Source organism: Gopherus flavomarginatus, chromosome 3, assembly GCF_025201925.1.
Source record: "Gopherus flavomarginatus isolate rGopFla2 chromosome 3, rGopFla2.mat.asm, whole genome shotgun sequence".
Lineage (NCBI taxonomy): Eukaryota > Metazoa > Chordata > Testudines > Testudinidae > Gopherus > Gopherus flavomarginatus.
This window is the reverse complement of record NC_066619.1, coordinates 129,546,722-129,569,821: the sequence shown is the minus strand read 5'-3', so window position 1 is coordinate 129,569,821 and position 23,100 is coordinate 129,546,722. Positions and strand designations below refer to the sequence as shown.

The 23,100-nt window shown below is 40.3% G+C and overlaps 1 protein-coding gene across 12 annotated transcripts in view; it reads right to left on the bottom strand.

Annotated features, from left to right (window-relative positions):
- Positions 1-23,100, bottom strand: part of PIGG (phosphatidylinositol glycan anchor biosynthesis class G) — a 132,119-nt gene that overhangs the window by 49,214 nt on the left and 59,805 nt on the right. For 7 of the 12 annotated variants that reach the window (XM_050944340.1, XM_050944344.1, XM_050944339.1 and 4 more), the window contains 2 exons: positions 17,589-18,043; positions 4,965-5,156 (listed from right to left, as the gene is read on the bottom strand). In XM_050944340.1, the coding sequence (XP_050800297.1) occupies positions 4,965-5,156; positions 17,589-18,043 (647 nt within the window). Of the gene's footprint in view, positions 1-804; positions 1,386-3,615; positions 3,696-4,964; positions 5,157-9,173; positions 11,120-17,588; positions 18,044-23,100 lie in introns of those variants that run through there. The other 5 variants (XM_050944343.1, XM_050944345.1, XM_050944341.1 and 2 more) reach the window with 5 other exon arrangements.

Below are 23,100 nucleotides of genomic sequence, written 5' to 3'. Positions count from 1 at the left end.
AGCAATTAGAGGGAAAGAGAAGGGCCAAATTATTCTTCAATGGTTTTTAATTGAAAGACTATCTTAGCACAAGCCATGGAAGAGTGTGCACATTTTAAATTACCTTTTTCCTCATCCACCTTGAGCAGCAGCCACAACCGGAAACTGTAGTTTTATCTTCAGTGGACGGGGAGAGGGAAATTTCAGACCAGAGACTCTCTTTCCTGCAGAGTCTCCAAGGGCAGGAGAACGCTACTGGGCTGTTTATTCTTCTTCCTCTTGTAATAACTGTCATCAAATGAGGCACCTGCACTTTGCAGTCAAGCATAGAGGAAACTGCCTCTGATCCATGCCTGGACACACGGGGGCAACCTCTGCTGTCCAGTGGGATATTTGAGAAGTGCAGAGGCAGAAAGTTCAAGCGTTTTGTTGCTGCTGTTTTTAATAGAGCTATTTTTCTTCCACTGATCACATAAGAAGTGAGACCAGACCATTACTGCCTCCAGTATCAAATATGCTGTAAATAGCGCACGTCAGATGCTATATATGAATTCTATTTTTCTTCAGGTAAGCAAGGATTAATTGGGATTTCTTAAAAAGCTTCCAAAAATATTCTATTATAGACAAAACTGGCAGCAATGGCAAATGAAGGTTGCCTAACACTTAATTTCAGTGGTTTGCAACTCTGCCAAATTTCCATGCTAGTCTCTGCCTTTGGCTATTTTTTTTTTTTTTTTTTTTGAGAGATGCAGCAAATAGCTCAGCTAAGGATTTTCAAGGATTATGTTAGGGAAATATTTTTTTTCCCCCAATGTGAAAACATTCTAACATTTCATTAAGAAGCTCTAGCATTTCCATACTTTGAAGCAGGGTTGAAATTCAGCAAGGTGATGATACTTAGATCAGAGGGATGCCTTTTGTCGTCCCTGTGAAATATGTATTCAAACTTGTCTGATTAAATTTCTGACAACTGTCGTTTATCCATGTTCAACAGACAAAGTGTGGCAGCAAATTTCTCCAAAGATTCCATTTGTACTGAGCATGCTCAATCCCCACACAGTTCATAGATCAAGTTCAAGGGGCTGAAAGAGCTAAATAGCGTCTAGGAGGAGCAGTTGCTGGGGGATGCTTTAGTGCTGGGTACTAGAACAAGGCAGGGACTGTCTCTCCTATATCTTCAGTGCTCCCCCTTAGTGGTGCCCAAGCTAAACTGGAGAAGGAAGAATCCGTCTGACTGGAATGCAGATGAATGACATGTAGCAAGGACACAGTGACATGCTAGGGGATAGGTCACAGCAGGCAGAAGGGTCTGAAACCACTTGAGGACATTCCTTTCCAGTCCATGGAATTGAAGCCAAGAGTCCTGAGTCAACATTCTTCTGCTATCGATCATTGTCTGAAATTCACTGGCAAAATGTGTCTCTCTTTAGTGCCTGGCCTATAAAGAGGTTAAGAGCCTATGCTTTCTACAAATTATCCCATTACCTCAAATAGCAGAGGTCTGGGCCGCAGATCTAAAGGTTCCTACCCTGTTAACAAACCACATGTGGGCTTAATATGGTTCCAAATAGTGGATTTTTTTGTTTGCTTTTTAAAAATGAGGAAATTACACACAAAAAGCTATGTTCAAATAATATTAGGATTGCAAAGTCAAGCACTTAAGTTAGGAAATGCCAGAATTAAGGTTTCCTGTGCAATCCTAATTCAGCCCCCTAATACAGTCCATGATTGCATGATCACACACTTTTCTCACAGAACCTCTGCTTCACTTAGCATAAATTCAAAGGTTGTATAGTGGATGAGGCTTCTGTCTGGAGGGACCTGTGTCATTTGTTGCAGAAACTAGTTGGTGTGAGGTAAATACAGGCAGACTTACAACACAATTGGTTCCTTACAATTGTATCATAAGTCAGAACTCAGAACTGCAGTCTACTCCATTGTTGGAGAGAGCGTCGTAAACTCAAAACCTGTAGCTGTAAGTTGAATCAGGGTTCAATGCAGAAGTGTTGTAAGTGCCGTTTGCCGTAACTCGAACATTGTAAAGTGGAGGACTGCCTGTAACGTAGGGGACTCCATGAACTGAAAGGATGACCATGTGATTAGGGAAACACATTGACACCAAAGATCTGAGTTCTATTCATGCCTCTGCCACCAAGCTTCTAACTGATGCTGGGCAAGTCACAAATCAAACTTTTCACAAGTGGCCACTCTGTTTCTCACTTTCTTAGCGCTCAGTTTGAGAAACTTGGGGCTTCGTTTGCAGACCCACTGAGCACTCAAGTGCAACTGAAGTCAATGGAAGCTGTGCTATTAATGTATGTGCTATAAAAGTAGTAACACCTCTGTCAAGAGCATTCACTAGGGCCCAATTTTCAATATTGGCTTTAATCTCTGTGCATCTTAGTTCCTCATCTGTAAAATGGGAATATCATCATCTCACAAGGGATCCTCTGAATCAGTTCATTAATGTCTGGGTAGCAATCAGCAGCTATGGTGAGGAGCTCCTGAGAAAATCCCATGAGGAAATAATTCTGTATGGAATTCAGGGTTTGGATAGTGTGCAGTAAATAAGGCACAAGTAAAGAGAAATATTCAACAGCCACCCATTCAGTGAACACCATTCATTTTGTGCACTGAATGAGGCAGGGAATCCGGATGTAAAAACAGTAAGTGATCATGAAGTTACAGGTTGCTGGCAATGTACACACATAATGGGGCTGAGTGAAGGTTACACAGAAATTTTTTTGACTTTCCCACCTGTTAGGTGCTTGACTTTGCAACCTTACCATTCTTTTAACATAGTTTTTATATGTAACCTAATATACAACATATATTTCTCAGATTATGGGCAAGTTACGAAACTAGGAAAAGTGTAACTTGCAAAGTTCACATAGCAAATGAGTTACAAATAAAAACCACCGATTTCCTGATCTGCAGTCCAGTATTGGACCACGTTGCCTTTCCAGATATATTTCTACCAGACTGAATCAGAGTTCCGGCGCATATGCAAGGCAAGGTAGAAAGACCTGTATTACTGCAGCCCATACTTTATGTATTCTGCACTTGATTCTCTGTGGCAGTCTTTTTATCTTAAAAAGGTAAAGGTAGTTGGCAGTTTTAAAGTGGATGTCCTACCAAAGCAAATACCAGGGAAGCCCTGATGTAATGCTAAGGATAGCATAAAGACAAGGTTGAGGTGTATTGGCAGAGTTGTGCACCAAAGCTTGTAGTGTACCTGTTCTCATTTTCAAAAAGCACTAAAATTTTCCAATTTAAAACGCCTTGTGCCATTTCTACAACTAAATAGTCGTTTAATGTTAACATGCAAGTCTCACTCTTAAATGTGAGACTCAGTCAGCCACCACTTAACTGATTGTGAAGTTTGGTTTTATTAATTTAAATAACTTTTAAGCCACTGCATAATCAACGCTATAAATGAAAGGTCTGACATAGCAGTTTAAGCAAATCACCATAGTCACATTTAAAATTAAGCTGAGAGAGTATAAAAGCCCTGAATTTCTTAGTCAATTCTAATTGCAATTAAGATGCTGACTATAGCGTAAATCAGCTGTCAGTGAAAGTTTTGCTCACTTTGTAAATTTAAGAACTCCACTTACTGTATTTTTAATTTGCAGCTCAGTGGATGCCGTGAACATTCTGTTCTACATTGCAGTAATTTCCCTCTCACTGAAGGAACTGCGTTCTACCCTAAGGAACTGTAGTCAAACATAAAACTAAAAATCATATTTAGCAATCAGATGTATTTCCAGACAAACACATTCAAGCACCATAGCCAGATTCTGTAGTCCAAGTAAAAGCCAATGGAGATTTTTGTATGCAGAAGATCAAATACCTTACTACTAATTAAGGAAGTGAAGTTCTCTTCAAATATCTCCACTGCATATAAAAGACATATATGCAGCACTGGTACACTTGGCCTTAGTCTGAAAATCTTTTCCTAGGATGCTTTCCAAGGTCATTCTCAATCTCCACTTCTTACAGAGGGTGTGGCCTCTGATCCCAAATCCTGAACCCAAGCTACCCAGACTCAGGTCAAATTCTAAGTGATCTCTGCACAACTTATTCTAGCCACAAGCCAATCATCTTTCTACAATTTCCCCCAAAAGACTACAGGAATGCATCCTGGGGACTTCCCATAACTCTGATGCTCCCTTTAGAACATGTTGGAGCTGCAGGTCCAGCTATAGCATAAAAAAAATGAAAACTATCAGATAGGTTATAAAAGAATCAAAGCTGCTCTCCTGCACTCCAAAAGTAGCTAATGCTGAGTATGAGTTAAAAAGCCCTCCTGAACAGAAGCATCACTGGGCTGTTTCCTCTCACATGGTAAACAACATATCACCTGCTGACAGTTGTGGTGGGAAAGGAGACTCAAAACTCTTAGCTTTGAAAGTTTTCAGTTATATAACGCTGCAGGCTTTAGACTCCAAAAGCAGACATCTATGACAGCTTGAAAGGGCATGTTATACAACTCTCAGCTGTAAGAAACAGAAAGGCACAGGGAAACTGTTTCCTGAATGTATTTTTAACCTTGTAGTCGAATAGTAAACCATTTCATTGTTATAAGTAAGTCAGTTTGGCATTGTTCTGTACTAAATGTAGCAAATCAACACAATAATAAAACAAAACAACAAAGGCAGTAATCTTTATAAGACAGACTAAATAATGGAAATGGAAAAAAATGGTAACAGGCTAGATCAGTAAGCTGTGCCTCAAGGTGGTCAGCGTGTGTGTCAGCCTTTGACAGGTTTCCAATCTGAGATATGGTACAGTAACACGCCACTTTATTGTACTCAAAAATTATCTAAAGACATAACACGAAACCTGTTAGTGCACATCCTTAAAAGAACTGTCCCTTCGCTCATAACAGCCTGATTCTAACAGAGATAACTGTGCTATTTTTCAGTATCCGAAGTGTTACGACTGTTCTAGAAGTTGATTTACATATCTGCTGATGAACTTACTTTGAGATATCTTTGCTGTCTTGTTGCCATGGAAATACAATATTTCCAATTGCTGCCCGGTAACTGTAGACTCCCAAGAGCCCAAGTGCCATCGCTATTTTCGAAACCAGGGAGCATCTCCTCTGAACCAGAATAAAGATCATAACTAAGGAGATAGCTGCCAGAAGCGACAGTACAGCTTTATGTTCAGAACTGTAAAAGAAAAAAAAAATCTATAATTACTGCTAAAATACATTTAACATAGCTGCGGCTACTGTACTGAATTTCCAGATTAATCACTGCACTGACCCCTGTTACTAGCTTTCTCAGAGATGTGGTCAAATATTTTAATATCTTTAGAAAAACAATTTTCTTAATGAGGTTTTCTATTCAAGCATGCATGTTTAAAAGTAATCATGTCTCATCATATGTTAGCTGGTCTGTTTTAACTGGATAAAACAAAATTTCATATGATATAATACAAATTCTAGTTATTTAAAACCAACATTTTATAGTTATATACATTATATACACATGGAAAATTCACTATCGCTTCTACTACAGCACTCCAGTTTAACTAATATAAGGCAGCAAGGATTGTTACAGTACTTCACACGCACCTCTTTAAATGATAAAATGTGTATATATATGCAGAGTTATTTAATTTTAGATGTATAAAGTGTACAAAATGTTCCTTAGCCATCACATCTAAGGACACACACACACACTGTAGCACACAAGTTTTCCTCCAATAGCAAAATAAGAACAATCACCGAAACAAAACAAACCTATTAGTACAATGGGGGTCCTGGTCCATGACTATGAATCCTAGTGTTATGGTAACACAATAAATAGAAAACAAGACAGACATAGGCCTTGCATCATGCCCTAAAGGTGCACAGAAGTTCTCTCTTTTAGACCAGCAGGTGGCATGAATTCCATAGTCAAGTGCTATACACTGAATACCTCGCTCATTGCCAAATACTGAAACACAGGGAGTGCTGGCACACAGACACTATAGAAAAACCTAAATCACATAAGATAGAGTACTTCATCTGACCTCAGCTACCCTCATAGTAAATGAGGAGATATGAAGTTTCCAATACTGGGATCTAGGCTTTTTTTTTTTTTTTTTTAAACTCTGCAACTGAACACAAAAACCAAGCAGGAAACCAGCAGCTGAATGTCCATCTCTATATACTAATATTTTGCAGTTGTTCCAAGTGCCATGACTTTGATTGCGCAGGCCAGAATCACACCTACAGTGTGACGACCAGGGCTACACCGTGCCATGCTCTCACACTTTGAAATGCTATGAGGAAAGACTGCCAGCCTCTGGCAGACTGACACTGGACCTAGGCTATATTAACATGAGCTCCGCACTGTAGCATGGGAGTAGGCAATTGTTTCTTTCATTTATTCAATATATAGTTCTTAAAATTTGTTGTGCTTTCTTTTCTTATTACCTGCTTTTCTTTGTATTCTATAAGGAAACACAAGACAGCTATTTCAGCTACACAGATGGGAGTCTGCCACGCTAGGGATGAAAGAAAAACACTCCTTCATCCTTCCATGTGACCCAGTCATCTCCCCATCCACTTTGGTGAGGCTCACAGGAGGTAGTGCTCTTTGTAGGGAAGGGAGGTGAAGGGTGATGCTGGAGCATCAGGAGATGCAAGTACATTTACTGGATGTAATCTTACCGTATCTCTTCCCCAGTAGCCTTTTTTCAGATCTCAAGAGCCTGGGAAATGTTGCGGAGGTGGTGTGGACTGCTCTGGCAACCCCCAAGATGGTATGTACACCGGCAGCTCTATATGTGCACATGCATGCAATAAATCAGTTACCTACCTGTACAGTAACTGTTCTTTCAGATGTGTGTGCAGACATGTATTCCACAACCTGACCGCAGTCCCCTCTGCATAGAGTCTTAACTCTTGACATTCCTGCAAAGGAACTGAGGCAGGCCAGGCTGGTGCTGCCCTTAAATAACCTAACGAGAGGCTAAAAGTCAGAGACCATGAGCACCACCCTACAGGCACTGCTAGGCAAAGTTCTTCAGCTTCAGCGCAGCGGGTGTGCGCACATCCGAGTGGAATACACATCTGCACTCACATATCAAACAACAACTGTTACCGTACAGGTAGGTAAGTCTTTTCTTCTTCATGTGGTTGCAGACATGTACTCCACTCAGATGATTCACAAGCCACATCGGTAGGAGGTGATGCTCAGAGTCTACTTAAAGAATGACCACACTCTATCTTTGAAAAATTGAGTATACTGGGTCTCTGCCATTAAGGCATGTCAGCTGACTTACTCAGACTTTAAGGTCAGAAGGGACCATCATGATTTATCTAGTCTGACCTCCTGCAAATCAGAGGCCACAGAACTGCACCCACCCACTTCTGTAATAGACCCCTAACCTCTGGCTGAGTTACTGAAGTCCTCAAATCATGATTTAAAGACTTCAAGTGACAAAGAATTCATTGTTTACTCTAGTTCAAACCAGTAAATGATCCAGGACCCAACCTGCAGAGAAAGGCAAAAAAAACTACCCAGAGTCTCTGCCAATCTAACCTGGGGGAAAATTCCTTCCTGACCCCAAATACGATGATCTGTTAGACCCTGAGCATGTTGGTGAGACCCGCCAGTCAGATACCTGGGAAATAATTAATTGTAGTAACTCAGAGCCTTCCCCCTCTAGGGTCCCATCTCTGGCTGTGGCAGATATTTGCTCATAGCAGTTGCAGATGGGCCACATGCAATTGTAGGCAATCTCACCATACCATCCCTTCTGTAAATTTATCAATTTCAGTCTCAAAACTAGTTAGGCTTTTTACCCCCACAGCTATCCTTGGAAGACTATTCCAGAACTTCACTCCTCTGATGGTTACAAAATTTCATCTAATTTCAAGACTTAAGTTGTTGATGGCCAGTTTATACTCATTTGTTCTTGTGCCAACACTGGCCCTTAACTTAAATAACTCCACTTCCTCCCTGGGGTTTACCCTTCTGATGTATTTATAGACAGCAATCATATCTCCCCTCAGTCTCTGTTCTGTTAGGCTAAACAAGCCAAGCTCCTTAAGTCTTCTCTCATAAGGTAGGTTCTCCATTCCTCTGATCATCCTAGTAGCCTCCTTCTCTGCACCTGTGCCAGTTTGAATTCATCTTTCTTAAACATGGAAGACCAGAACCGCACACACTATTTCAGATGAGGTCTCATCAGTAATTTGTATAATGGTAACAACACTTCCCTATCTCTACAGGAAATACCTTGCCTGATGCATCCTAGGATTTCATTAGCCTTTTTCACAGCCACATCACACTGGCAACTCAGTCATCAATAAACCCAGGTCTTTCTTCTCCTCCTATGTTATTTCCAACTGATAAGTACCCAGCGTATAGCAAAAGTTCCTGTTTAATCAGTCGCTAAGAGCATGACCTTACATTTTGCACTATTAAATTCTATTTCTATTATTCCATTTTTCAAGTTCATCCAAATCTTAATGCAACTTAGATGCAACATGTTTCCAGGGAAAGAATCTGAAAAATGCCTATTTGTTTCTTATTACATCAGCCACTTTTCATTATGTTTCTAGTCTCTTGCTGTTCCAATGAAGACAGAATGCATTTGTTTACCAGCTTTGACCTCTTCTTACCAGCGCGAATATAGGCAGAGTGAAAGGAATGATAAATGAGCTAATGATTTTTATTTTAGGCAAGCAAAGCCATTTCCACTTGTTTACTTTCATTTTACTAATGTGCTGTACATATTAGTACAACGTATTCTACACTCCCACAGTAAATTGATTTTTTGTTGTTAAAGCATAATACATTTTTGAAAGACACCCTCTAGGGTACATATAGCAAGCTTTGCAGCTTGTAATTATGTGTAATTTGTTTTCCTAAGGACTAGTCCAGCAATATATTTACAGTGAAATGCCCTCCTTGCTCCTTGGGCTGTTGTGATAGTGTTCTATAGGCCATCCATTTATTTCCCTGCTAGAAAAGACAAAGCCTTGCATGGGTCTCTCAAGGCCTTCTTTGGCTGACAAATAAGAAAAGTGAAAAATACACTGGAGAAAAGCTTGTGACATAAAAACCAAGAAAATCAGAAAAAGGGAGAGGGCAGCTGGTATACTACAACTATTCAGCACACACAACAATTTTAATGTGTTGACTGAGAATTTTTAACTATGTTTTTATCACCTCTTATATGACATTGCATATGCCTTATGTTTTTGTAATGCTGTCAACATAGCTTTGGAGTTCCAAAAGGTTTCCACTGAATTCTTGCAAGAAAGGGGAAAAAGGTCAAAATACACTCTCTGTTACATTAAGACAATCTATTCATCCTTTGTATAGAACCAAGGATAGTATATACGTACCAAAAACTGAACAGAATGCTTTACTGATTTGGGTATTGATCTCATCCCTAACAGCTGATTTCAAAGCGTTGTAGGCAAATTTATTTTTTGAGTTTTGCTTCTAGAATTTCTAACTGGGCAAGGAGCACATAAAACTCAATTTGCCTTCCACAAGCAAAGGTAGAGAATCTTGCTCCTCAACATCTCCTTAGCATTGTAGGCAAAAGTTAGACTGAGGTTGGCCCCTGATCTTTAAAAAGTCAATAAAGGAGAAAACTTTACTGATTTATCCTGAAGCCAAACCACAAGGAAGGGAAGACTGGATGGGCTACATCTAAAACTACTAGGATATAATGGCTCCAAGTAAAATTCTGAATTTTTATGACTATCAAATGAATCATTAAAAGTTCACTTGGCAAAACAAACAAGCAGCAGGTGCTACAGAAGGGGGAAAAGGCAACTCTTACAGAATGGCGCACTTTCAGGAAAGAGAAAAAAACTTTATGCTGTTTGGTTTATTACAGTCTACCTCTCAGCCTGTACTGCAAATGAAAACATTTCAACTTAACCCTGATCAAAATATTAGTAGGAAAATGGTCACCAGTATCATCAAGTTCTTGATGGAAATAACCTGAGACAATGCCAAAGCTATAATGCCTCAAGACCAACTGTAGAAAATGCCACTGTGTCAGCCAGACAGGATGATGCAGATGAACATTCTTCGGGTCTGCAGAAGGACATTTCCAGAGTAAAGAAGACATTCCTGATGGACTAAACCCTCTTCAACATTTACTTGAAGAGATTCAGGTCCAAGATAGGATGCAGATGCAGTCAGACCTAACTCTTCAGTCCAAAAACGTTACATTGCAGATATCCCTACAGTTGCCACTGCTGCTAGTTTGGGCACAGTCTGATGCAGTATTGCACAGGCAGCACCTGAAATATAGGAGCCTGCTGGCATTAGGACATACTCCATACTCAGCTTAGCTCCAACACTGCTGTGATGACTTTTTTATTTAGGTCTTTCTGAATAACTAGACAGGTCAAGTAGATGGTAGTTTGAGAGCTGCCTCTTCTACCTCAAACAGGTCTAAGTGCCAAATTTTTTTATTTTATTTTATCAGCCACATCCGCAGAAAGGATAGATTTTTATAACTGAGACAGAATGCATAGGCAAATTAAAATACACATCTCATCAAAATACTCATGTCTTATGTTTTCTCCTTGAACCCACACCTGAAATTAATTATATCTAGCATGTTAGAGTGCAGATGAAGAGAAAGGGAGCTTTTCACTTGTATAATTCAAAAGACTTTTTTTTTTTTTTTTGCTGTCAGGACCTCTGGCTCTTCTGAGTGTGCTGAACTGTCAACCGTAAGTTCAGGATCATGGTTAGAGTTACAAGTCTCCTGAGAAAGATTCTTCCTGCACATTAAAGCTCAGGGAGCTGTTTCAAAGGTTACAGCCAAACTCTTCTTACGGGATGAAGTATCTGCCCTGACTTCAGGTAGCGATGGCATTCTGAAGAGAACAAGTTGCATGAGATGACCTGTTATAACTGGGACTGGAGGATTAATGGATGCTCACATACTAAAGTCCTACTTCGTGATATGGGAGAAGCACAGCCTGAAAGCACAAAGATTTCCAGTGACAGATCTAGGTCGATCTGAGCATTGTAAAAGTGGAATGAGATCATAGTGTGGCAGGTGGAAGGCCTTTCTGAGCGTCATTCTGTACAGAGAGGAGCAAATTCTCACCAGCTAGAAATTGATTAGTCTCCATGTAAGGAGAATGCACATCTCAGACCTGAAGAAAGACCCCAAAACAGATATTTACTAGTGCTGATAGGCTTTTCTCAAGCAAAAATAGATCTTCACTTTTTCAAATGAGAAGAGAAGTGTACACAGTTAGAGACACTATATCTGACACTGGAATAGTAGGACTGGTTTCACTAGTGTTTTCATTTATACTTATTTTGCTAAGACTATATATATACATTTCTATTACCACTGGCTCAACTAGAAGTGTATTATACAAATCTGTCTAACAAACAATTTTATAAACCACTAGAACCACCTAATAACCTCCTCTCCTTATTCAATGCCAGTCAACTTGCCTAGCAGTTCCAGTTCCCCTTTCACAGTTCCTCACCTGTCTCCCCCCAGCCCCTCATCCAGTCTCAGAGACCTGCCCAGCCAACTGACTCCAAGCCCCCATCTCTCCCGCCTTCATGGCTTCCTGTCCCAGTCTGCATATACAGTCTGGTCAAAACTAGGAGTGGAGAGGCTGGAGTATGCTCGGCGAGGATGGAATCTTTTGAGACTTCAGGTGTTAAGGTCTATCAAACCTCTACTGGACATGCGCAAACTGCAACTTTTCAAAAGCTTATCATCAGCTGGCCAAATGTGGGCAGGTTTCATGGAGATGACAAAAGGCCCCCCGCCAAATTTCATAGACTCAGACTCAAGACTCCAGGACTGGAAGGGACCTCGAGAGGTCATCGAGTCCAGTCCCCTGCCCTCATGGCAGGACCAAATATTGTCTAGACCATCCCTAATAGACATTTATCTAACCTACTCTTAAATATCTCCAGAGATGGAGATTCCACAACTTCCCTAGGCAATCTATTCCAGTGTTTAACTACCCTGACAGTTAGGAACTTTTTCCTAATGTCCAACCTAAATCTCTCTTGCTGCAGTTTAAGCCCATTGCTTCTTGTTCTATCATTGAAGGCTAAGGTGAACAAGTTTTCTCCCTCCTCCTGATGACACCCTTTTAGATACCTGAAAACTGCTATCATGTCCCCTCTCAGTCTTCTCTTTTCCAAACTAAACAAACCCAATTCCTTCAGCCTTCCTTCATAGGTCATGTTCTCAAGACCTTTAATCATTCTTGTTGCTCTTCTCTGGACCCTCTCCAATTTCTCCACATGTTTCTTGAAATGCAGTGCCCAGAACTGGACACAATACTCCAGCTGAGACCTGACCAGCGCAGAGTAAAGCAGAAGAATGACTTCTCGTGTCTTGTTTATAACACACCTGTTAATGCAGGAACTGCATTAGAACTTCTGTTACAAAAGGTCACCATATTTTTTTTTTAAAAATTACCAAAATGTATTTTTCCCTAGCCTCATTCTCAGAAACTGCTGAACTGTTCTCTGAAATTTTGAAAAAAATATTCAGCATGAGGCAGACACTTGTCATGGAAAATTCGTCCCAAAATGTTGCAGTTTAGGAAAAGTTACAAGCAACTAAATACAGGGTCTTAAAATAGGACCCTTAAACGTCAGGCAACGTTAACAGGTGGTGCTACCAGCACTTACCAGTTGCAAAGAAACTCAAAACTGACTAAATGTAAACTGATGAAGTATTGCCATCTTTAGCTTGCAGATCAACTGTTTCACCGTCTCTATTACAGCTCATGGTTTCCTCCAAACAAACAGCACGATTAGTATGACTGGTATAATTTTTACTCAGCTCTTCAGAACTCAGTGATGGAGAGGGAGGGTACCAGAGGCCTCTTTCCTCTGCCTCAGAGTAGCTAAGAGGCTTCTAGAGGGCATAGAAGAGACAGAAAGAATGGTTACTTGCTAGTGAATGTAGTTCTCTAAGAACGCTGGTTTCATGTTCACACTTATGGGATGTAGATCACGTACCAATAAGGTTCTGGAACCTTCTAGAAAAGCACTGCCTGTTGGGATCACAGACATTCCCACTCACAGAACTGTAAGACGCTGTACAATCACTACATGCCGCAATTCCAATGGCAGTTTTAGCAGGCCTTCACGGATTCAATTGCACCCACAGAAATCATGAACCCCTACTAAAGCCACAACCCTGGTGGTGCTGCAAGCCTGTGTGCCAGATCATAACACCTGGAAGAGGGAGCCCCAGGGCACAGGAGCCCACCATAGTGGGAGAGAGGGGGTGTGCAGGGCATCCTACTCCACATTAGGCCAGGATTAGGTTTGCAATGCTGGGGCAGAGTACTGCTGCAGGTGTCTGTGCCTCTCTTGGCTACAATAAGAGTTTAGTGTAGTGCTTCTATTGAATTGAGAGATTACATCCGATCTGGCTCAGTTCCTTCTATAAATTCTTGAGTCATTAAAAGAGTAGGACATTGAGGAGAAGAAAAAGTGGGCAGATGTTTTGGTTCTGTGTATTCACATTTTGAAGGCCATCCATTATTGGTAACTGATTTGCCAAGATGGTCTCTATATTCCCGCCTGTGGGAGAGGGTATCTGCAGAACCCCCAGGAACGTGTGCCAAGGAGTACAAGGGCTGCCATTGTGCCTCGACTCCGTAGTCGTGAAAAGGGGGCGGTGGGATAGTAGTCTCCTTGTACCTCTCCCACCCCACAGAATCAGGGGCAAATTAATCCTTTGTATGTACACAAGAAAGATACTTCAGAAGTTAACAGGCTTCATTAGACCGTAACTAACCCAATGTCTATTGTAACTCTTACAAGCAGCCTCTCAAACCTGATCCCCCTAGAGAAGCCCTCTGTGTGTCACTTCAGACTACATGACAAATTTAACATTCATTCTTTAATCTTTCTGCTAGTCTCAGGATGGAGAAGTTTGACTAAAGAAGTCCACATCTATTTGCTAGTCAGAAAGTCCCAGTTTTTGTCACAGCAAATGCACATTCCCTCAGTGTGGTTTTCCAGTAGGAAACTGGTCTCAACAAGTCATATGCTCAGATGAATAATACATGACACTTTAATTCATGTGTCGCTAAAGATGTGTTGCGAGGACATTTCTTCACATTGCACAGCAGAGGCTTCTAAATGATGGTCTGGAAAGCACTGGTTGGTCACATAGTGCTGCTTCCCTGTCCAGCTGCTAAACTGCAGTAAGACACCTAAACAAATACTTCCCTAATATTACTTCTCACTATAAGCTGTTGCTGCAATTTGCATTAACCTAAAATAATGCAGTGAAAACATCTGAAAACCCTGCTCCACAATATTTCTGAAGTCATTGCCAATAAATGACCTCAAATTTCTAAATGTAATGCCCTATAGTGTTAGATTTAAGAAACATTTTCTCCCCTCCCCCCTACACCCATAGCCTATGTGACCAATCAGAAAGCACTCCAAGCACCATTATTGTCCATTATAAGAACATAAAAATGGCCCTACTGGCTCTGACCAAAGGTCCATCTAGCCCAGTATCCTGTCTTCCAACAATGTCCAGTGCCAGGTGCCCCAGAGAGAATGAACAGAACAGGCAATCGCCAAGTGATCCATCCCCTGTTGCTCATTCCAGAGGCTAGGGACACCATTCCTGCCATCCTGGCTAATAGCCATTGTCGGACCTATTCTCCATGAATTTATCTAGTTCTTTTTTGAACCCTGTTATGGCCTTCATAACATCCTCTGGCAAGGAGTTCCACAGGTTGACTGTGCGTTGTGTGAGAAATAATTCCTTTTATTTGTTTTAAACCTGCTGTCTATTAATTTTATTTGGTGACGCCTAGTTCTCGTGTTATGAGTAGTAAACAACCCTTCCTTATCTACTTTCTCTACACCAGTTATGATTTTACAGACCTCAATCATATCTCCCCATAGCCATCTCTTTTCCAAGCTGAAAAGTCCTAGTCTTATTAATCTCTCCTCATACGGAAGCTGTTCCATATCCCTAATCATTTTTGTTGCCCTTTTCTGAACCTTTTCCAATTCCAATGTATCTTTTTTGAGATGAGGCGACCACATCTGTACACACTATTCAGATGTGGGCATACCATGGATTTATATAGAGGCAACATGATATTTTCTGTCCTATTATCTATCCCTTTCTTAATTATTCCCAGCATTCTGTTCACTTTTTTGACTGCTGCTGCACAATGAGTGGATGTTTTCAGAGAACTATCCACAATGACTCCAAGATCTCTTCCTTGAGCGGTACCTGCCAATTTAGACTCCATCATTTTATATGTATAATTGGGATTATGCTTTCCAACGTGCATTACTTTGCATTTATCAACATTAAATTTCATCTGCCATTTTGTTGCCCAGTCACCCAGTTTTGAGAGATCCTTTTGTAGCTCTTCACAGTCTGCCTGGGTCTTAACTATCCTTAGCAATTTTGTATCATCTGCAAATTTTGCCACCTCACTGTTCACCCCTTTTTTCCAGATCTTTTATGAATATGTTGAATAGGACTGGTCCCAGAACAGACCCCTGAAGGACACCACTACTTACCTCTCTCCATTCTAAGAACTGACCATTTATACCTACCCTGTTTTTCCTATTTTTTAATCAGTTACAAATCCATGAGATCATCTTCCCTCTTATCCCATGGCAGATTACTTTGCGTAAGAGCCTTTGGTGAGGGACCCTGTCAAAGGCTTTCTGAAAATCTAAGTACACTATATCCACTGGATCCCCTTGGTCCACATGCTTGTTGACCCCATCAAAGAATTCTAGTAGATTTGGTGAGGCATGATTTCCCTTTACTAAAACCATGTTGACTCTTCCTAAACAAATTATGTTCATCTACATATCTGACAATATTGTTCTTTATTATAGTTTCAACAAGTTTGCCAGGTACTGAAGTCAGGCTTATAGGACTGTTATTGCCGAGATCACCTCTGGAGCCCTTTTTAAAAATTGGCGTCACATTAGCTATCCTCCAGTCATCTGGTACAGAAGCTGATGTAAATGATAGGTTACAGACTACAGGTAGTAGTTCTGCAATTTCACATTTGAGTTCCTTCAGAACTCTTGGGTGAATACCATCTGGTCCTGGTGACTTATTGCTGTTTAATTTATCAATTTGTTCCAAAACCTCCTATAATGATACCTCAATCTGGGACAGTTCCTCAGATCTGTCACCTAAAAAGAATGGCTCAGGTTTGGGAATCTCCCTCACATCCTCAGCCATGAAGACCTATGCAAAGAATTCATTTAGTTTCTCTGTAATGGTCATATCATCCTTGAGTGCTCCTTTAGCATCTCGATCGTCCAGTGGCCCCACCGGTTGTTTAGCAGGCTTCCTGCTTCTGATGTACTTAAAAAAAATTTGCTATTATTTTTTGAGTCTTTGGCTAACTGTTCCTCAAATTCTTTTTTGGCCTTTCTAATTGTAGTTTTAAGCTTCATTTGCCAGTGATTATGCTCCTTTCTGTTTTCCTCACTAGGATTTAATTTCTACTTTTTAAAGGATGCCTTTTTGCCTCTCACTGCTTATTTCCTATTATTTTACCATTTTCCACCCTCTCGTCCTCACTAGGACATAGGGATTCTCTATTAATAGATCCTCCCCTAAGGGATGTCCAAACCATGTGCTCCTCTGCACCTGTCGGCTTTCCCCCAGCCTTTAGTTGAAAAAATGCTCAACGACCTTTTTAATGTTAAGTGCCAGCAATCTGGTTTCATTTTGGTTTAGGTGGAGCCCATCCTTCCTGTATAGGCTCCCCGTTTCCCAAAAGTTTCCCCAGTTCCTAATAAATCTAAACCCCTTCTCCCTTCATCATTGCCTCATCCATGCATTGAGACTCCAGTTCTGCCTGTCTAACTGGCCCTGCACATGGAACTGGGAGCATCTCAGAGAATGCTACCATGGAGATCCTGGACTTCAATCTCTTACCTAGCAGCCTAAATTTGGCCTCCAGGACCTCTCTCCTATCCTTCCCTATGTCACTGGTACCTACAAGTTAGGAATTATGCATTGAATGTTCTGCTTTAAATAATATACATTAATTCTATTAAACGAGTCTCTATATACTATGCCAGCCACTGATGACTTAGTTATTGACAGGGCCAGCTCCAGGTTTTCTGCCGCCCCAAGCGGGAAAAAAAAAACAAAAAACAAAAAACAGGAATAAGGGACTGAAGGACCCTCTGCCGAATTGCCGCCGAAGACCCGGACGTGCCGCCCCAGTAGCAGCCAGAGTGCTACCCCTTGGTATTGGCTGCCCCAAGCACCTGCTTCCTTAGCTGGTGCCTGGAGCTGGCCCTGGTTATTGAAGAACATTAAACCGCTGATTAAAAAACACATGCTCTAAAGTTTTCAAGGATTAGATTATAAATCTTGATTAGTGCTAAGGACATATGCCTAGTGGTGGTAAATACATTACACAGGACAACTACTCCAACAAGAATAGTTGTAAAAATAGTGAAAACCCCCCACAGCACTTAATACTCACTTCCTTCAACTATTTACAGTATTTTCTATTTACAGAATATTAGATCATTATCTCCTCAGCTAAACACAAAGACAGACATGACATTCTAAGTAAGTAGGAACTATCATCCAACTAAGATACCTACCTTGTCAACCAATGTCCGAAGTCGGGTCGATGAGCCCACTGAACTCCCGTCTGATTTAAGGAACGAAGTAACCGACAGCAAACAAGGATGATCCATGGACTTGCTAAACCCATCCACTTTTCTGAGCCTTTTAGAAATTCACCTGAAGAGCTGACTTTGCCCAATTTTGAGTCACATGATGATATATCAACATTCCTGCACTGGGCAGTTTCCTCAATATCTTCAAAATTTTGTTTGACAGCAGTACTAAGCTGAAGATCACATTCTTTCACAAGAAAGTAGTGTCTACAAATTTCCTGGCACAGTGCCAGGCAGAGAGTATTGATAAGAAAATACCAGGTTTGGTGCTCCTCTTCAACAAAGCTGCTTGCTCCCAGGCTCACGGCATGGCCAACAGTTCCTGCCAACATGAGTACATCTAGTTCTGACCAGCTGGAATTGGAGACAGCTGGGTTCTGTGAACAGAAAAATGTGTCATTGGTGAAATAATCTGAAAAACATATCGTTACTTCAGTTTGTGTTTAAAATGTGCTTATAGCGACTTCAGTGACAACAAATCCTAAGCAAAAAGACAAATTATGTAATTTTTCTCAATGGCATTTTCTGCGCTTTTTACTCTTAAATAAGGTTAATTTTAGTGTAATCCATTGAGTTAGCATCATAACACATTTAATTATACTACTTCAAGTCATTTTATATCTCCTCAAGCTAACGAATGTCTCACTGAATAATCTCCAATACACACTTCAGCTTCAGGTTCTCTACAGTCTTGTGACAGAAGGCGTGGAGCAGCTCTTGCTTGCTGCACATCAATAGATCTAAAAATAGAACTCTTGCAGCAATCAAAAAACTGAGAGGAGATACCACTAACAAGCACCACTCTAGTGCTCTATTCATTCTTGGTTTGATAAAGTGAAAAAATCATCTCAAATTACCAGCAGCTATTTCAGACATCCTGCTGCCTATTGTTACCTTGCAAACTGATCTGCGTATTTATTTCATGATAAAGAGTCTGTTAAATAGTGGGTGTTTAAATGTGTATTTCACATGTTATATATGGCTACAACAATAATACTCTTGGCTGATTTCTTCATTATTTCAATTTCCTGCTCACTGCGGCTACACGGAACCATCCTCAGTGCCCAGGGTTGGGAAGAGAGGGCTATCTACTTGCGAAGCATGCCAATGAGCACTTTGGGAGAAGTGCTGCCCGAACAATCCTTTCTTTTCATTTTAAGTATTTTTCTCGGTTGGGAAATACACTAAAGAAAGAACACATCATGAATAAGAACTATTGATACTTTAAAGAACAGTACAGAGACCATTTTAAAGACAAATCCCAAACATGGTAAATTATTTATACTTAAAAACAAAGTTCTCTGAATACCTATTCTGTAGATTCATTTTCTTAGGTATGTGCTCCTACACTTGCCCCCGTGAGCGCTGAGCACTGAATATCCAGGAACTTTATACAGACTAGTCAAATGTACTTTCCTCAAAACTGTGTATACTGCACTATGATTTCTAAGCTTTAGTTCTTTTTTTAGACCTCTCTCCCTTACAACAGGCAACCAAAGACAGTAAAGTGATAGTCTGTTAAACATATAAAATCATGAAGTCTGAAGACCACTGGTGTAGCTCACTTCAGAATGGATTTAATTTCCTACGTAACAGTTCACAGCTGTGAGGGTAGGAGAAAGGCGGTATGTATGGAAAGCACACACTACAGCTTACTGTGCTATTTGACATGATTGAAAATTAACGTAATGGTCAAGTCATTGTATCTAAAGACGGTGACTAGCTGCAGTGGCCCAGAACGTAATATTTTGTTGCACAGAGTACCTTGCTAAAAGCACTGGCCATGGTGTGTGGAAAACCGAGCACCCTCTGTAGACAGTTACATATCAGCCTAGCTAAGCAATCAAGTTTTTCTACTCTATGCAGCTGTTATTAAATTTAAAAAAAGTGTTCGCCCAGGAACAAGCACCTCCAACAGTTAATTTGACAGTTCTGATTACATGGAGGACACACAGTTCAACCCTGAGATGCTTACAAGAAAACTAGCTTGTGCTCAGCACGTTTGGTTTTGCATGGTCAGTGATTTCACCTTAAATAGCTTGTCTTAGTAACCACTCCAGGGTTTAATCTTTATCAGAAAAACATTTGCCAACAATTAAACATTAGTACTGTATGTGAGAGATCACAATTTTTTCTTGTACTTACAAAGTATCTTCATTATCTCAGATACTGCTGTGTGGTAACTGTTGGACATAGTTATTGTTTATGTGCCATTAAGTACTGACTTCAGAAGTAGACCATGTATATCAGATTTTTCAGTCTCATGATGTTGACTATCTCCATGTTTTCCAATGCAAACTCCAAAATGTTGGCTTACCTTGTAAGATTTGCTAACAAGTTATGAATTTTCATCCCAAAATTAAACCTATATCTAATCAGATAGCAGTCTTAATTAGATGCTGGGGCTAAACTTATATGGAGTTTTGATATGTGGGAACCAAGCTGTGCAAAGCCTAAATGTAGTCTTTGTTATTCACCACCTGGAGTTTGTGAGCAGAGTAAAGAGGGCAGGTGATGTACCTGAAGTACGTATTAGATATTATTAATTCATACTAACAGCATGGACTGCGTGTGTGTATGGTTGGGGTATAAAGGAGCACATTACACCAAAACCTCTGCATTTACAAATTAAAATTACAGAATGTGATGATATAGAACTCAAATTTCAACTGAAGGAGTTTCCAGCTGAAATATATCCCAAGTCAGTGATCTAAACTTACTATCATCTGAAGCCTGTTTGGTGGATTATGTACTTATACTTACTCATTCCAGTTAATAGACTAGGTTACATCACAGCAACCACCAGCATCAGCACTAACCTCTTGTTTAACAGTCTCAGCAGAGAGACCCAAAGAGTGAAAATGCATTGAGATTGAATTGTGCGTAAGCATGTCATTAGACCACAGGAGATTTAAGTCGCAGCAACGCCAATGCATTCAGTTCTGCGCCAACTCACGCACCCAGAAGCTACAGGAATCTCAGATCCCTTCACCCTCCTATCAGACAATTTATGTGTTTTCTTTTAAAGATTTAACACTCCTCTTACAGAAATATATATATGTATTTATGTCTCGTATCTTATGGTTATCAGCACCAACCCAGGTGCCCTTGACACAACAGTAAGCTTCATAAATTTGAAGCAATTGAAATGTAAGTCACTGGGGAATCATGAAACAACTTTATGGGAGCGATCAAACTAATGGGAAAGTTTCTGGTGTTTCTCCAAACTTGCTCCATTTCTACGTCCATGTGAATACAGTTTCAGTGCAGCAGCTTAGTGTGACAAAACACTCCTGTTGCAGAGCCAATTACTTCAGTAGAATTACACTAGTAACCAAACAATCCCTCTACACATCAGCATGTCTCATGCACTCTCAAGGTCTAGGAAATAGTAAGAAAAATAGATTAATCAGGACTGATATAAATCCTCGTTGCATTGTTGTGGCTTTTCTGACTATTAATAAACATTATGGCAGTGCTTCAAGACGCCGATCAGGACTGGAGCCCCATTGCTCTGGGCACTGTACAGATTTAGGTAAGACAATTCCTGTTCTCGAAGGCTTACAACCTACAAGTCAAAATGGAGTAGAGGATAGGGACATAATATATAAATAAACATAGTGAACTGACAAAGCTTTGGTATATGTTTTGTTGGTTAATCGGGAAACTAATGGAACGAACTGAGTACAACCGAAGTTCACCTACCTCACCAGGACGAGCAAACAGGGTTCTTTACACATCACTGTCAAATGGACCTGTTCCCCTAAGGGCATATCCTCCTGACCTCCATAACAAGAACCCTGTTTTCTCCTCCTGCTCCCACAGGCAGGTCCCCCATACACACACAACTCTACTGTTCCTGAGAGAGGGACACGTTCAGTGATCAACCCCACATTCCCTCACACAGAAAGCACGTACAAAATAAATCTGTGCCTCATTACTGAATGTCATCATTAAAGGTTAGCTATGACTTGACTCACGGAATACTAAATTTAGATTTCTGTGTCAGTAGCTGACTTAATAAAAACTACCCTGAAATAGATTTTGTCAAAGCATGGGGGGGGAGGGTAACCACGATTAGGGTTCCATCCCTCAAACTCTTGAGCATCTTCACCCCCAGTAATTTTCTAGTCATTGCTGGTACACAACACCGTAAAATGTCTGACACCTTCATTGTATCAAGCAAACTGTATTTAGAATCCTTACTTTATAAATATGGATTTTCTAAGCAGCAGGCTTGCAAAGCCAACCTAGCATCTGCAAGTCAAGTTGCGTTCTTTCTAGTTTGTGAATCACCATGGGTAGTAATAATTTTGGAGCCCAAATAAGTTTTCCGTGAAATTCTGTTGCCACCCCCATTGGGTTAATCAATGTAACTAGGACATAATTAGACAATGGGAATGCACAGCCCCTCGCAATTGAAATTAACATTTCTGTTAACATGTGGGGTAGAAAAATATAGTTCACTCACAAAGCTGTGCAGCTTCTGGAGCGCTGATAGTACAACAGAGTTTTTTTTACTAAATATCAGTGATTAAATGAGTAAGTAATTTTTACAGTCACTTTTCAGACTAGAAATTATAAGGCTTGGGGGATGTTGGTAAAGAGTCTAACATTCCAGAAGTCATGTTCTTGGATTCTGTTCATTTGGACACAAAGTGAGCTAAGCTGTATTTCCAACTGTGATACCTTCCACAGAACAGCACTGATTACAACTGTTCCCAATAAGGTTTTTTGGGAATGCTGGGATCACATTTCAAAGCTACCAAATCACTGCACCATCTCATTCATTCGTTAAAAAAAACAACAACAATTAAAAAAAAAGGTAGTAAGAATGAAAGAAAAGGTCTTAACGTGAATGCAGTTTGGTGCTTTGGTAATTAAACAGGAGATAAAAAAACACCATATGGGAGAAACCAATAAAAATTAAGCAGAAGGCAAAAATTCAATGAAATAGAATTATTTGAATTGCATTTTATTAATGGAAGTAATACTGGAGAACTGTCGCATTCTGAGCACTTTCAAAATGTCCCTTACTTAGGCTCGCCCCAATAATTTAAGAAAAATAGCAAAACATGACTACGAACAGGAAAAATACATATAGTGGACCCTCACTAGAACACACTTCTATATAGCACAAATTCGCTTACAGCGCGGGACTGCACATGGCTCCCAAATTTAATTACTGGAATCCACAGGAACGCGGTCCCTGCGTTAATGCAGGACCATGCCTGGATCCAAAACCCCGCGTTCTAGAGAGGGTCCTGTGTATTATACTTCAAGACAATCCAGTAACTTTGAATTGAGGCATTACTCAAATAAGTTAACATTTTTGAAGATTTGCTAGGATTTAAAGGACTGCAGCACTATTTAAAGCTTTACATGTCACTGAGGGAGCAAGTGATTGTGAAGAGATGTACTAATCAAAAGTTAT